This window comes from Malaclemys terrapin, chromosome 4, assembly GCF_027887155.1.
Source record: "Malaclemys terrapin pileata isolate rMalTer1 chromosome 4, rMalTer1.hap1, whole genome shotgun sequence".
NCBI lineage: Eukaryota > Metazoa > Chordata > Testudines > Emydidae > Malaclemys > Malaclemys terrapin.
Window position 1 is genome coordinate 81,895,546 of NC_071508.1, and position 14,594 is coordinate 81,910,139.

The 14,594-nt window shown below is 46.3% G+C and overlaps 1 protein-coding gene across 2 annotated transcripts in view; it reads right to left on the reverse strand.

The window, feature by feature from the left end:
• Positions 1-11,278, reverse strand: part of ACP2 (acid phosphatase 2, lysosomal) — a 13,444-nt gene extending 2,166 nt beyond the window's left edge. Inside the window, exons 1-10 of one of the 2 annotated variants that reach the window (XM_054024836.1) lie at positions 11,121-11,278; positions 10,812-10,907; positions 10,501-10,587; positions 7,074-7,226; positions 6,604-6,702; positions 6,362-6,451; positions 2,316-2,448; positions 2,139-2,227; positions 492-598; positions 32-207 (exon numbers count right to left, since the gene is read on the reverse strand). In XM_054024836.1, the coding sequence (XP_053880811.1) occupies positions 32-207; positions 492-598; positions 2,139-2,227; positions 2,316-2,448; positions 6,362-6,451; positions 6,604-6,702; positions 7,074-7,226; positions 10,501-10,587; positions 10,812-10,907; positions 11,121-11,210 (1,120 nt within the window). In that variant the 5' untranslated portion in view covers positions 11,211-11,278. The remainder of the gene's footprint in view (positions 1-31; positions 208-491; positions 599-2,138; positions 2,228-2,315; positions 2,449-6,361; positions 6,452-6,603; positions 6,703-7,073; positions 7,227-10,500; positions 10,588-10,811; positions 10,908-11,120) is intronic. The other variant, XM_054024837.1, reaches the window with a different exon arrangement.
• Positions 11,279-14,594: the final 3,316 nt, after the last annotated feature.

Below are 14,594 nucleotides of genomic sequence, written 5' to 3' on the forward strand. Positions count from 1 at the left end.
CTCACTAATGCCCAGCCTAGCTGGCACTCACCTGTGTCCTGAACATTGCTTGCTACCTGGCATTCGCGCGCCCAATCCTGGGGAATGATCGGGTCAGTGAGCCGCAGGAAATCCAGCAAGGGGCAGCGCTGGTCACAACCAGGCAGTGTCAGTGGAAAAGGCTCCCTCCCACTCTCGTTGTGGAAAAACATCTCCACAGAAAAGTTACTGAGGACAAAGCAGAGACACAAATCGAGATGGAGTGCTGAGAAGTCAGTAATTGCATATTCATTCTCCCATTTTCCTCCTGCCCAGGACCATTGCCCTCTCCAGCCATCCTGTAGATATCTCTTCCTATCACCCACTTAGCATGCAGCTCTGGGAGCTAGCCCTTTCCCGTTGTTCTGTATTAAGATCTTCCTTCTGTTGTTCTCCCCTTGGGAGCAAGGACAAGAGGCTCTGCCCTGAGGCTAGAGTCTTGCCTACATGTCTAACCCAGCAGATGCCCTCACCTGTCATCATCTTGGTAAAGCTCAAATATGTGACATGAGGCATATGGTGCTTGCCTCCCATTGTAGACATTCAGAGCCATCTGCAGTGCCACAAGCGTTGTGTCATGCTAAGTAAGGAAGAGGGAGAGAACATGAATCACTCTTCACGAATAAGACAGAATGCCTGGGACCATATCGACAAAAGGAGAGCTCAGCAGGGGACCAAGGACTGTGCTGGGCAAGAGACAGCTCATTGAAGAAACCCAGGACCATGCCAGAGAAGGGAAAATAGATTATGGGAAACTCACTAGAGCAACGGTTCTCAAACTTTAGCAACCCGAGTACCCCTATTTTGATTTAAAAATTTTGGGGGACCCCCAAGCCTCCGTTCAGCCCTTGCACTGCCCCTTCACAGAGGCCCTGCCCCTGCTCACTCCATCCCCCCTCCTCCTATCGCTTGCTCTCGCCAACCCTCACTCACTTTCATCAGGCTGGAGCAGGAGGGGGTGCGGGGTTCGGGCTCTGGACTAGGGTTGCAGGGTGTAGGCTCTAGGAGGGAGTTTGGGTGCAGGCTCTGGGCTGCAGCAGGCGGTTGAGGTGCGGGAAGGGTTGCGGGGTGCAGGCTCTGGGAGGGAGTTTGGGTGGGGGAGGGGGTGCGGGCTTTGGGCTGGGACAGGCAGTTGAGGTGCCAATGGGAGCTGCAGAGTCTGCGCTCGGGGCAGGGGCAGCGTGTGGAGACCCCCTAGCCCTCACCCTAGGGGCTGCAGGGACATGTCTGGTGCTCCCGGAAGCAGCAGGGGGAGCCAGGACAGGCAAGCCTGTTCCCCAGCCTCCCCTGGAGGCACTCCTGGGAAGGAGGGGCAGGAATTTTTCAGCGGGGCCCACAGACCCCTCAGGAACCCCCAGGGGTCCACAGATCGCAGTTTGAGAAACGCTGCACTAGAGGAATAGAGAAAGCAGAGTAGGGGCCCTGGTAAAATAACTTGAGACTATGCTGGGGAGGGGGAGAGAGAGAGAGCTGGAAGCTATACCAGTCTAGGAGGTCAAGTCCCTGAAGGTACATCTACATGACAACAGAACACCCATAGCTGGCCTGGATCAGCTGACTTGGGCTGTTGGGGCTGTAAAATTATAGTGTAGACATCCAGGCTTGGGCAGGAGCTGGGGCTCTGTGATCCTAGATGTCTGCAATTTCATAGCTCCACAGCCCAAGCCCTGCAAGCCTGAGTCAGCTGACCCAGGCCAGTCATGGGTGTTTTATTGCAGTGTAGACACACCCCAAGGGAACCCATTCTATGGCAGTTCTGGGAGTGAGGCTGGACAGTCTAACTCAGCAGGTTGCTAGAGAGGGAGATGACTGTCTGCACCTATCATTGGCCGAAACACCACATCAGGGTAACACAACCCATCTATCAGAAGGGGCAGTGACCCCAAGTCTGTCCTCCTGCTCTTGCTGACTCAGCCACATGCTGGATTTTTAGACTGGGAATTCACTTCCTCCGATGCAGAAGGGATGATGAAAGGTGCTGTAGAGCATATGCTGATATGGGTAGAGACATATTCTGGATGTAGGGACTGCACTGGAGGATGGAAGGGGGCAGAGCCCCCACTAAGGCCCAAATCCCATGGCAGGTGGAGTGGGAGGGCAGCTCCCCGATGCAGACTTACTGCTGAGTAGGCAAGTAATTTCAGATGCTGGGGTGCAGACGCATTTGCTGCTGAGGTCATGTTTTTCCTTATCTGAGCCAGCAGGACCCCTGAGGAAAGAGAATAGCTGGTCAGATCCCAAAGCTCATTAGGACAGAATGAGACTCTTACCTGAGATGCCATCCCTTCCCCACTCACCACCCTGCAGACGAGCTTTCTCCATCTGCTGGTGGATCCCAAACAGGAATTCAAAGCCAAAGTCTTTCAGTTGCTTCAACCGAGTCATGACATCTGGGGTCACCCATGGCGGCAGTAGCAGCTTGTGTGTTTGCTGAAAAGACAAAAGGAGAACTCATTCAAAGGGAGACTGTGTAGGCAGGGTGTAGGTCACAAGGCTCAGAGTCAGGAAACCTGGGATCTAGTCCAGATTCTGCCATGGGCTCACAGTGTTACCATGGATGACTCCCTTCCTCATCTGGGCTCAGTCTCCCCTCTCACCCCCATCTGCAGAACTACGTTTGTAAGACATTCTGCCATCTCATCAAAAGTAGTACAAAGAATAGTAAGAATAAAAACTAGGAACTACATTTTTCTGAAAATACAGTCAGAGTGTGATGTTAGCTCAAGTTGCAGAGACAATAATCCTGGGACATCTGCTTTGTGTGAAGATGATTCTGCCCCACTGAGGCCACACACCGCCAGAAATCAAAACATAAGACAAAAGAGCAGGAAGAAGACTCAGACAAAGCTATTGCTATAGGCAGAGCACATCCATACAGGGGAAGTCATCAGAAGCACAAGCACTTGTGCACTGAGGAAGAGAGCAGAATACTAGCACTCTGTAATTGTCATATTGAGATGCAGTTCAGATGGAAGCCCCAATAACCATGCTCTGAACAAGGGGAGTCAGAAGAGGAGTCTGCTTTGCAGACAGCCAGTGTACTCAGAGGAATGGATGAATTATGGTGAAAGCAGCTGTAATCTCCTCAGAAAGGTCACAACTTTTGGGGCATCTCTCAGTTGGGCCAATTTCCCAGGCCATGTCCCATCAGACTCCATGGGAGACTAGAAAAAAAGCACCCTCTGGGCCATTCTACATGATTCAGCAGCCTGGGTAGTTGGTAAATGAATGCAAAACAAAGAGCACAGCTAGGAAGTTCTGGTTTTGCTTGGAGTTATTTGTTGGTTTGAGCTGGTGGAGTGAATCTACTGCCTCAGCAGTGGAAATGCCAGTTTCACTCAGCAAGGTCTATTCCCCAGAGCATTATTTGTAAGGTTGTGAGCACCACCACTTCTCTCTGAGTCAGCAGAACTTCCTTTCCTGGGGTACAGCCCTGTCCTGTGTGCCATGGGAATAAAGTTCTCCCTTCTCAGAGCCTGCCCACTCTCCTCCTGCTAACCAATGAGCTGTTCTTTGAGTTCTCAGCCCTGTAACTGTCTGCTTAGACTTCTCACAGATTTAATGAACAGGGCCTCTGACCCCGCTACACAAGGTCTTTGAGCGGGACCAAGAGCAGGAATGGGAAAGGGATTTCCTGATCTTTCTTCTAGGGGAGTTTCTATTTCACTAGCAGGAGCTGCTTAAATCAAGATTCCTACAAGGAAAGATAGTGGATTATGAGATGCTAAGAAATCTTTGGAAATCAGGGAGTGCTTGTTCCTCCCAGTACCAGGGGCTATAGGGCTTTTCAGATGCCATACCCACAGGAAAAAAAAAAGGATGGCATAAGCCAAAGAAATGCAGCAAACTATCAAGAAGGAATCTCTGCAAATAGTCTGGGAGGGGTAGACCCTTCTAGTTAATGAACGAGAGTGAAATTCAGCCCAGTCACAAAATCAATTACTGTGCTGGCAAGGGAAGGTTTAGAATGACATTTTTGGTAATTACAGTATTTGGACCCCCAGGGATTTTGAAGTCTAAGGGCTTGTCTACACATGGAGTTATTCAAGAATAGTTATTCTGGAATAGCTATTTCTGAATAAATCTATGTGCTGGCACTCTCATTCCAGAGTAAGAGTACCTTTTCCTACATAAACTTAATACACTTTCTGGATTAAAGGTGTCAACACAGAGTTATTCTGGAATAGCTATTCCACTTTAAATTCATACCCCACTTTATTCTGGAATAATTTTCCTGTGTAGACAAATCCTTAGGAAGGTTTTAACTAATCAGCAGTGTTCAAGCACTGATTCTACTTATATTATGGTGGTGTCAGTCATGGCTCCATACTTAGCAAAGCTGAGTTTTGCACTCAAAGCAGAGATTAGACAATTTTGTATGTGTGAAGAATAGAGGGTATCCTCCCCAAATGTAGAGCTTCCAGGCCTTGTCTACACAAACTTGCACTGGATGAATACTCAGGTGTTTGGTTAAACCAGGACAAGTCTGTGTGTAAACAAGGCCATACTCTGAGTGCTAAATGGATTTTCTGAGCATTTGAAGATAATTTATTAGTTTACATTTTAAAAGTAATTTAAAAAATGAGTCCTAAGAAAAGTAACATCCTATGTCAGACCATTTTTGTCCCCAATGATCTCAGTTCAGGCATTGTCTATCTACACAAAAATTGGTAAAGATCTGAATTTGGAATAGACCTGGTGCAAGGAATAGGTTTGGAAAAGAAATTTTTAGAATTAATTATCACTTTTCCTGTTATTCTTCATAACTGGAAGTTTCACTTTCAACAGAGGCTGGAGGATGTTTTTCAGAGAAACTCAAAGAATTGCCCCCTTTCAAAATGGCTCCCGTCTCCAATTTGGTTCAATGGGACTTAGACCACAGACTGCCCTTAGCAAATATGGCCAAGAAAATAACTGTCCTGTAGTGACATTATGAAGAAAAAAAAAGTCTGTCTTAAAAATCAGTTTAATCCCATTTGGGATTTAAAAAAAAAAAAGCATGAATTGTAATTGTATTGTTACTGCAAGGTGTCACTACAATGCAGAGTTCAGGTTATTGAGTGTTCTAACTGTTTGTATTTCTTTTAGTTTTAACCTCAACTCTAAATTTCTTGGGTTTGTAATGCTTGTTTTGGGATAATTATAACACAAACTATAATGTTTACCACAGTTCCCTCTGAGGTGTGGGCCTGCGCGGCCACACACAAAGGAATGAAGGACTGTGCACCTAATTAGTGGAGACGCGCAGACGTGGCTTCACTAATTAGGTGCCTCCTGGACACTGGAGAGAGGTTGTGGAAGGTGAGGTGGGTGGGTGGGGGGGGGAAACTAAGTTTGGGGCATCCCAGGACTCCCAGCCCTAGCTGGGCTGCCTGTGGCATCCGGGGAGAGACATGACTCTCCCCAGCAGCTGCCTCTCTGCAGCCCTAGCAGTGCACCTTGTTAATGATCCCTTGTTTTAATATTCTTTCTTCCATACCTATTAACTTTTAAAAAATATCTATCTTGGTTTTTTGTTTGTACTGGTGGCGCATATCCGCACATTACCTCGATATTGGTGCACATACCAAAATTCAATCTGCACATGGATGAAAAAAATTAGAGGGAACATTGATGTTTACCCTATATTACTGATATGTGCTTTCAGCCTTAACTCCATTTTAATGTAGTTTTTGTTTGGGAATTACTAAAATGACGCCACTTTGCTCTTGTTTAGGGCCTTCCTGTGTCAGAGGAGCTCAAAACATTTTACAAACAATGAGGAATAAAACCCAACAGTCCTCTAGATTGTAGGAATGTATTATTCCCATTTACAGATAGGGAAACTGAGGCACTGAGCAGGAAAGTGACTGGCCCAAGTTAACTGAGAGCGAGGGGAGCATCAGGAATAGTATCCAGGAGTCTTGACTCCCTCTTCCTTGCTCAGATAACTAGATTAACACTCCCTCCATCTTGAAAAAATATCTCACTCCAGATTTAACTAATTAAAACCAAAGAATAGTAAAGATTTTGGGACAACCACCCCTTTCTCAGGAGATAGAATGCCAAAGGTTATTTAAGTTTCACTTCTGGCATGACATCTGAAGTACGCAGCTAGAGGATCTATGGTGCTGGAGCAGATAGATTTCCTAAATTGTGCCTCCGGAGCAGGAGAAGAGTTGTTATTCTGAAATCTGAAGATTAGGGCTAACTATGTGGAAGGAGAAGAGGAACGTTGCTGTACAACAGGCAAATCCGTTTCTCACCAATGCAATTGCCTCCAGTCTAGTGAATCCCTAATCTCACTCTGCTGAGCCAAGACCCAGGTCCCTGCTTTTGTGGGGGAATGCCCAGACTAACTTACCTCACAAAAAAGTGTGTCGTACACGTTCCAGACAGATTCCAGGGACACATCCCGGATCCCTGTCTGATTTGCCACCATCTCCAGGAACTCCTGCAGGCGACAAGGCAGAGACTCAAACCTTCTGGTCTTCCACCACACAACTCTGCAGAGTGGAGATCTTCCACCCCTCCCTGAAACCTACAATCATATAAAGGTATCTCCTTCCTGCTCAGGGAGACCTTTTCTCACAAACTCTCACTTACCAAATTCTGTCTGGTTTTATTTATGTACTCTGCTGACTGCCGGGTTTCATTCTGTAGCTGCTCATACCGCGGGCAAGGGGATAATGGAAACTTCAGCAGCTGGGCAGAAACAAAAGGAGAGGCTGGGTCATGGAAGTTCCTGACAAGCAGCAGCGACTGTACTGCCTCCCCACCACAACCCCCAACCCTCTACCCCTCCGATGAACTGCACCCTTAAACAGGGTCTAAATAGTTCCTTCCGAGGAAGGGTCTCCCTTCCAGTGAGACGCTACATCTAAACAACTAAATCAACAAGGGACACAAGGAGAATTCCGGGTCTAGAAGCAGGGGGATCCCCTGCAAGGCCAGGCTAAGGAGCGATATGAGGTAAACTGAGGACTGAAGGGGGAGGACACTGAAGAGGGAGGCTCTTGGCGATAAGAAGAACACCATGCCTGAGCTGCCAATATTTATCCTTGAAAATGACTCACCCTCTCCGCAGAGTCAGGCACAGTGTGTACAGGGATTGGCTGCCAGGAAACATTGGGGTTGAACACCTGTTGTCCTTGTGGGGGGTACAGTCCTGCCAGATTGGCCTCTGCACTCATCAGCGTCCGGTCATAATCTGTGCTGCGAATGAAGATCTGCAAGGGGCACAGAGAGCCTGTTCTGTGAATATCACTATTGTACACAGGAGTGGGGATACCTGGGCTCTGACCAAGGGACTCAGAATACAGGCACCACAAAGACAAAAAGTTTTAGGCACGGCAGAGTACATGGAGTGTGCTGAGGCCATTACTGCTTAAGCACTTCACAAACAATGGTGGTTAAAGAGGGAGTGCATAACACAGGGCAGGCTATTAAGGCACATGGGCACTGTGGGATACATCATGGAGATGGGAGATAGAATACAAGTGAAGGAGTAGGTCAGGCAGAATAATATAAGTAGCAAGTAGGTAGGAGACAAGGCAGGAGATATAGATATAGGGGATGGTAAAAAGAGAAAAATATAGTGTAGTTACAGCACAGGGTTCAGTCCTCAGTTCTGCCATTGACTTGCTATGTAACCTGCGACAAGAATCTGCCCCTCTCTGGCCTGTTTTTTCATCTGTGAAATGATGACAATAGCAACCTGGCTAGTGGATGTGGCAGAGGTTTCATTTATTAATGTCTATGAAGCACTTTTTGGTCCTCGGAGGGAAGGGGGCAGAAGATCATTATCATTCCGGAGCTTGGCAGGAGGAAAACTTGACAATACAGAAGAAGAGCAAGAGCAATTGCAGAGATTCAAGGAGGGTCAAAGTGGTGAGAGTTTGATACCTTGGCATTTGTGTACTGAAGCAACTGGAGGGGGGAAGAGAGGTGTGTGGGGCAGGCTTCAGTGATAGGTGGAGTAGACGAGATGAATGGTTATGAATGCAGGGATAAATATCCTGGCAATCAGGACATCAGAGAAGAAGCAGATAAAACAAGAGTCTTGTGAATGGTGATATAGTTTTGCTTTATAGAGCATCTTGCATACAAACTATATCCTCAAAACTTATTCTCGGAAAACACAAGATTTACTCACTGCCTTTACTCTGAATATTTCCACCCATCTGACCTGAGGCATGGCTAGAGAGAGACCTTTTCCCATTACCTAGGATGAAAGAACTCCAAGGTGTGCTCTAAAGAAACATCTAAGCAGTATCTTAACACGGGATAAAGAAAGAACTATCTACAGCGCTGTCTCAGGTTGCTTATCCTTGGACATATGCTCATGTCCCAGCACCCTTTTATAGGGCTCTAGCCTGTGGCTGAATCAAGTGACCAACAGTCACACAATGGCAACCCGGAGCTGGTGCTTCCTATAAGAGGGAGCTTGATGAGAGGATACCAGGATCAGGAAGTAGGAGGGTGCTCTCTGCATTAGCCAGGTGGCAGACAGCTGCAGGAAAAAGGAGAAACAGCAGCCTCAGCTGGGAAAAGCTTTAGGAGAGAGAAAAATGTGGGAAGGAACCTCAAAGCTTGGGGAGGAGAGCTGGAAGATTTGTAGTTGAGTTGACACTTAACCATTAACTGTTGTTAATAAGCTAGACCCGAAGAAGGGAGTGTTACTTGAACCACATGAATCTGCATTTATTGGAGAGCCCAAAAAGGGGAAATGAGGCAACAGACACTTGACCAGAAGAAGTCAGCTGGCAATCCACTACCACATTAATATTAGAAGGCCTGACACAGCCGTGGGTCAGTATCAGCAATAGGACACAGGAGTCCTGAGATAACACTCCCTCCATCTTTAAACTCTTCTTCCTGCTCCAGCTGACTCAAATCTGTCAGAAGAACAGTAATAAGTATTTTTGGGGACTTCCCACATCCCTCCCTTAGAAACCCCAAATTTCACCTCTATGTATAGTATATGCCTCCTGAAAGCCTCCATACTTTGAACAAATGAACTTCCCAAATGGCTAATCAGAACCATCCAGTTTTCAAAAACTAGGGCAAAGACTTCTGTAGCAACATCAAACTTGCAAAGAAAACAGAACCAGCTACTTTGGGACAAGACCCTTAATGCTTTACTGACAGAAATAAAAGAAGAGCTTGGGTAGAGATTATGGTGTGGATGTGTAAATTTATTAGACGGTGCCTGGAGCTGGTCACTGGCCTTGCCTGGGACTGGGCAAGGCAAACCCAAGCTGCATCCCTGTCCTATGGAGGGGGATCAGCTACCATTTAAAACTGTTACTTTAATTTCCATAGGCTCAAGTCTTTCATTCCTTGATACAGGGGCAGTGGTATCCAGTGCTATATTCCAACTGTAATTCATAGACCAATTTCAGAGTAGGTGTCTAACTTTCTGATAATGGTGTTGCTTCTGCTTATCCCTGGGTTGACTTTGTCCTGGTATCTCATGGGGAGAGTTTATGCATACTAATAGTAGCTTTTTCTTCAATCCTACTAGCCCTTTAAGACTGGGATATCTGCCACCAAGTATAAAGAGCTGAGAGTAGGCAGGTGTCTCTGCCTCAGTGCAGGAAACAATGATGGAAGAGAATCAGAAAGCAGGCATAGTCTTACTCAGCTAGGTGGCAACAGGATGCTCCCCCAAGGAAACTAGATTTCGTTAGTTGCTTCCTAAAGAATTTTACTTTGACTGACAATTTCTGAGAGGTGTTGATATGTTTGAAGATCTAAGCACAATCTGCTAAGGATGATATATGCAACATCTCCATAACCCAAGGTTCTAGAAAATCTTGCAGAAATATCTGCTCTCTGACACTCTGCTCTACTGCAGAAGCATAGTAGAGTTAGGGTGGAGAATCAAAAAAGCAATAAGGCTGCTGGATAGAGGAACTGTATTTATTTATGTGGCTGAGTTCATTTCCTTTGGAGCCTGAGTTCCACTGCTTGTTGATCAGAGAAGATAACTTGCCTGAGGCCTCCTGATTCAATTTCTCAAAAGGAGGGCATGAAAGAGATACACCTAACTGCAGCTCACTCTCTGTGATGTCTTCCCAAGAGCGGGAGGGGATCAGATAAATTCCAATTGAGATCATGGGTGCTTCTGTAGGTCTCTTTATTACCCTTTCTACCTCCCTTTGTTTAGGTGGCAGTAGCCTCAGGCCTCCTCTTGCATAGTATCTTGTCACCCCCCTCCCTCCACTCTTATGGGACTGCACTCCTTTGGTATTCACAATAACCCAAGTGATTTCAGAGACAGTTTCTACAGAAGATGCTATTTAATATAGTCATATTGTATCCTAATATGTGAAGGCACAGCAGCATGAACATGACAAAGGGAAACAATTAGGGGCCCTGAAGACAGTGCAGGTACCCTGAGCAGCAGGCTGCTCCTTACAGGAAGATAAAGTGACTCCAGGAGAGGGATAGGGAGTGATGACCCATGGTAGTGGGGGGGGGGGGGTACATTGCACTGACCTCCTGCTTATTGTATGAGGCGTTCAGGAATCCATGGTAACGCTTCCGGAGAGACTGGCCCAGATCCCATTGTTGCAGCATCCCAATCTGCACGCATCAAAAACAGGATTTGCCACTATCCTGGGCCAATCCCAGCAAAGACCTCCGATGTCAAAGGCCACATAAAATGGCTACCAAAGGGGAAAGGGTGGGTTCCCTGACACCTCCCACCCCCTATTAGGAAAGGGCAGCAATCCCCTTCCTAGGGGGAGAGAAAGCAGACACCTCTGAGGTACAACTCCGAATGCAATGCTACTTCCCGGGGTACCCACCTGGGTGAGCTGCCCAAATCCCTGGGGCCACGTGCTCTCCTGATAGGGGTCCCGAGGATAGGCCCTCACTGGGGAGCGGTCCCCGTGGCGGTACAACTGAAAGAGGAAACACCTTCGAATTGCCTGGAGCCCCAAACCCGTCACCGCGCGCGCCCGGCCGCCCCACCTCTGCCCAGCGGCGCCCCCCGCCCCGACCTGTCGCCCCCATTGCCCCGCCTCGCCCGGGGCGCGGCCTCGCTCTGCGCTCCCTGTCTGGGCCGAGCCCCGCCGGTGGACCGAGGCCCGAGCTCCCCGGCTGTCGCCCCTCACCAGGGTAACGAAACGCAGGCTCCGGGCTTGAGCCAGTGGCGGTGCCAGCGCGAGGCTGATGCCCAGCAGCAGGGCGAGAGAAGCCGCCATCGCTCTCCCCACCCAGCCTATCACTGACGCGGAAGCTAGGCCTGACCCGGTCCGGCCCGCCGCCCGGAACCCCGGTGTTGCGGGCCGCAGGAGCCGCCCCGGTACACATTCCGCCACACACAGGAAAGAGGAGTCCGCCATCTTGGTAGAGGCGGAAGCACCATAGAAATGGGACAGTAAAGGGAGAAAGGAACAGCACACCGGAAGTGAGCTAGAGAAGCGCCATGGGGTGGGGGAGGATGATTTTGTCAGCTGCTCAGGGCAGGGGCTGTCACCCATTTCCAGACCCCCAGTGCCCTTCCCTTGGCTGCTGTCTGGTCCTTAGGCTGTGTGCATACGCCCCGGAGCTAGTGTCCATTGGGACTGGCATGAATGGGGTTGGCGGGTGTTTAACTGGCTTGGTGCACATGCCAGTGCCAAGGTCTTGCTCATGCTTAGGATGCCCCCACCCCCCTAGAAGCGCAGTGAGCTAGAGAATAGGTCTAAAAAGTGTGCCAGGCTTCTAGCATACATGTGCTGTGCATTGGATCCTAGACCAACCTGACAGCTCTGATGGCTACCCCAGCCCAGTGGACAAAACGCAGCTAGTACTGGCGGAACTCCAGACAAATAAACTACAGTCTGTTGAGCCTAGAAAGCTAGCATCCAGCATGCTCCTAACTCCTAAGAGTGGAAGCAGGAATTTAACATGAGTATTGGACTGACTTCAGTAACATGGAATTTGTAGTGATGTCTATGGTGAAGGTTGCCTAAAATCTCCTATTCCATTCTTTGTGCATAACTTGTTGAAGCATTCATCAATTTGGCTGAAAATTCCCAGGGATGGTCTCTGTTTGAAAATTTGAGCAAAAAATGATTCAGTTGTTTTTGAGAACAAGAGAGTAAGTGTGCATGTGAAAATATATATGTCCCATTATTTAAAAAAATTGACTTTTTTAACAAGTATAAGAGGGGTAGCCGTGTTAATCTGTATCCACAAAAATGAGGAGTCCGGTGGCACTTTAAAGACTAACAGATTTATTTACCATTAATTTGGGCTTGAATGGGGACTGGGAGTGGCTGGCTCACTACAAAAGCAATTTTCCCTCTCTTGGTATTGACACTGCCTCATCAATTATTGGGAGTGGACTACATCCACCCAGACTAAATTGGCCTTCAACAGTGGTTCTCCACTTGTAAGGTAACTCTCTTCTCTTCATGTGCCAATATATATTTATGCCTGTATCTGTAATTTTCACTCCATGCATCTGAAGAAGTGGGTTTTTTACCCACGAAAGCTTATGCCCAAATAAATCTGTTAGTCTTTAAGGTGCCACCAGACTCCACATTGTTTTTGTGACTTTTTAACAGTTATTTAAAAAGTTAAAAATTGTCATGGCACAACCCTCACTGTGGAGCAACCAGTGTCTTTGGGAGTGTCAGAAAACTGATTCAGATTTACTATACTGAGCATGTGCAGTAAACTTTTTTTTTTTTTGCTGAGCTTGTACAGATTTCTTGGAAACCTAGAAAATTCTATATCTTACTAAAGGTGACTCACCAAAAAACAAACAAACAAAAAAACAACAACCTGGGATTGTGTGCTTTTTTATTACTTATAAACCAGGACTGGATTAAAAAAAAAAAGAGTTGCTTGCTTTTGACATTAAAATGTCTGTTCTCATGTAGCTTGGAATACTTTACTGTCTAGAGAACTTGTAAAATTATGACATTGCAATAGCCAAAAGAGTGAAAGCTGAGTAACTGAAAGATGAAGGGATTTGTAATCACTTGTTTACAAATGTTGTTGTTAATAACTGTTTCAATTACTAAGAAACATTTTTGGAGACACGTTATACAAGAGTCAGCACCTCAGCCCCTTCGATTAAACTGACTTCTCACTAAACACGTGCTGAGACCTAACTTCAAACAGGGATAATAAAAAAGCTACAGTTCTTCCAGCTATGGTGTTATAAAAGAATTCTGACAAATACCATGTTTAAATCCTATAACCAATGAAAAAGTATTGGAACTCAGCAACTGCTAGTTAGAGATCTTATGAAAAGATAGATTTGATTTGCACAGCACATTTTAAGAAGCTCAGTGAGTGATATATGTTTACAGGCACTGGAAAGGAAAGTTGATGGCAAAAGAACACAAGGCAGAAAAAGAAGATTGTGGATCGATGATGTGGTATCCTGGGTGGAGCAAAAGGAGTATTCATCCACAAAGAGATTAGCAGAGAACTGTACAGAATGGGTTACCATGGTTGAAAACCTCCAGTAATGGAGGTACCACATAAGAAGAAGAGTGTTTAGTCAATCAATGTTAATATTTTTACTGCAAGTTTTTAATATGGAATATTGTACTGTAGATATTATCTGTATATTAGTATTGTTCATTTCACTGGTGCTAGGCCAATGGTGGGAGAGTTGCTTAACAATTCTTTGCAGACAAGGCCTCTGTGTTGTTGCTGTGTACATATACTTTTAGTTTCTTTGTCAGATATGTTTTGGGTTGCATTTATATTTTGAGATTACTGGTGGAAAAATAGTATTTATATTGTGATGTGATGTGATTTTTATTGATCAGTATTGGGATTCAAGGAAACATTAGACAAAAGTCTACATTTAAAATCTGGAGTGTCGTTTTTTTTACTGACCTGTAACTCAAATACAGTTTGTTTGCATTTGCTTTGGCTCTGGGTGAAGCTAACAATTTTCTGGCCAAACCAATTTTCCATGTTAAAATTATAGATTGTCTAAAACAGGACTAATTGCAGCCTGAACTATGGAGAGGCTGCAGCCTCTCCATAATCAGGGCCGGCTCCAGCATTTCTGCCGCCCCAAGCCAAAAAAAAAAGCCGTGATCGGCGGTGGCAGTTCAGCGGCAGGTCCTTCGCTCCTAGAGGGAGTGAGGGACTTGCCGCCCCCGAATTGCGGCAGGTGCTGCCCCTCTCCCTTTGCAGCCCCAAGCATCTGCTTGTTAAACTGGTGCCTGGAGCTGGCCCTGTCCATAATATACTAGTGAGCAATCCCACCCTAGTCTTGGAAGAGAATGGGCTGGGTGTGTCCTAAGGAGGTCTTTCCATTTCTGGTTAACATGACTCTGAAACTTGTCCGTCTGAGCAAGTTGTATCAGTCTAGCTTAAGGAGTGATTTTTGTTAAACCAATTTCATCAAACTGTTGCAAAAGGCTGTTATTTTGGTTTAAACCTGGGTTATTTTGTTTTAATTTAAGGCAATTAGTAATTGGTTAAACTAAACTGAAATAAGCCACTCTTAGACTGAGATAACTAAAATGGTTTAAAAACTCATTTAATCCTGTGCAACTTTCTTGTATTGTATTGACAAGGCCTTGGAGATATCCTCTGCTTGCCTGGAGAGTAGAAGGAGGGTGATTTTG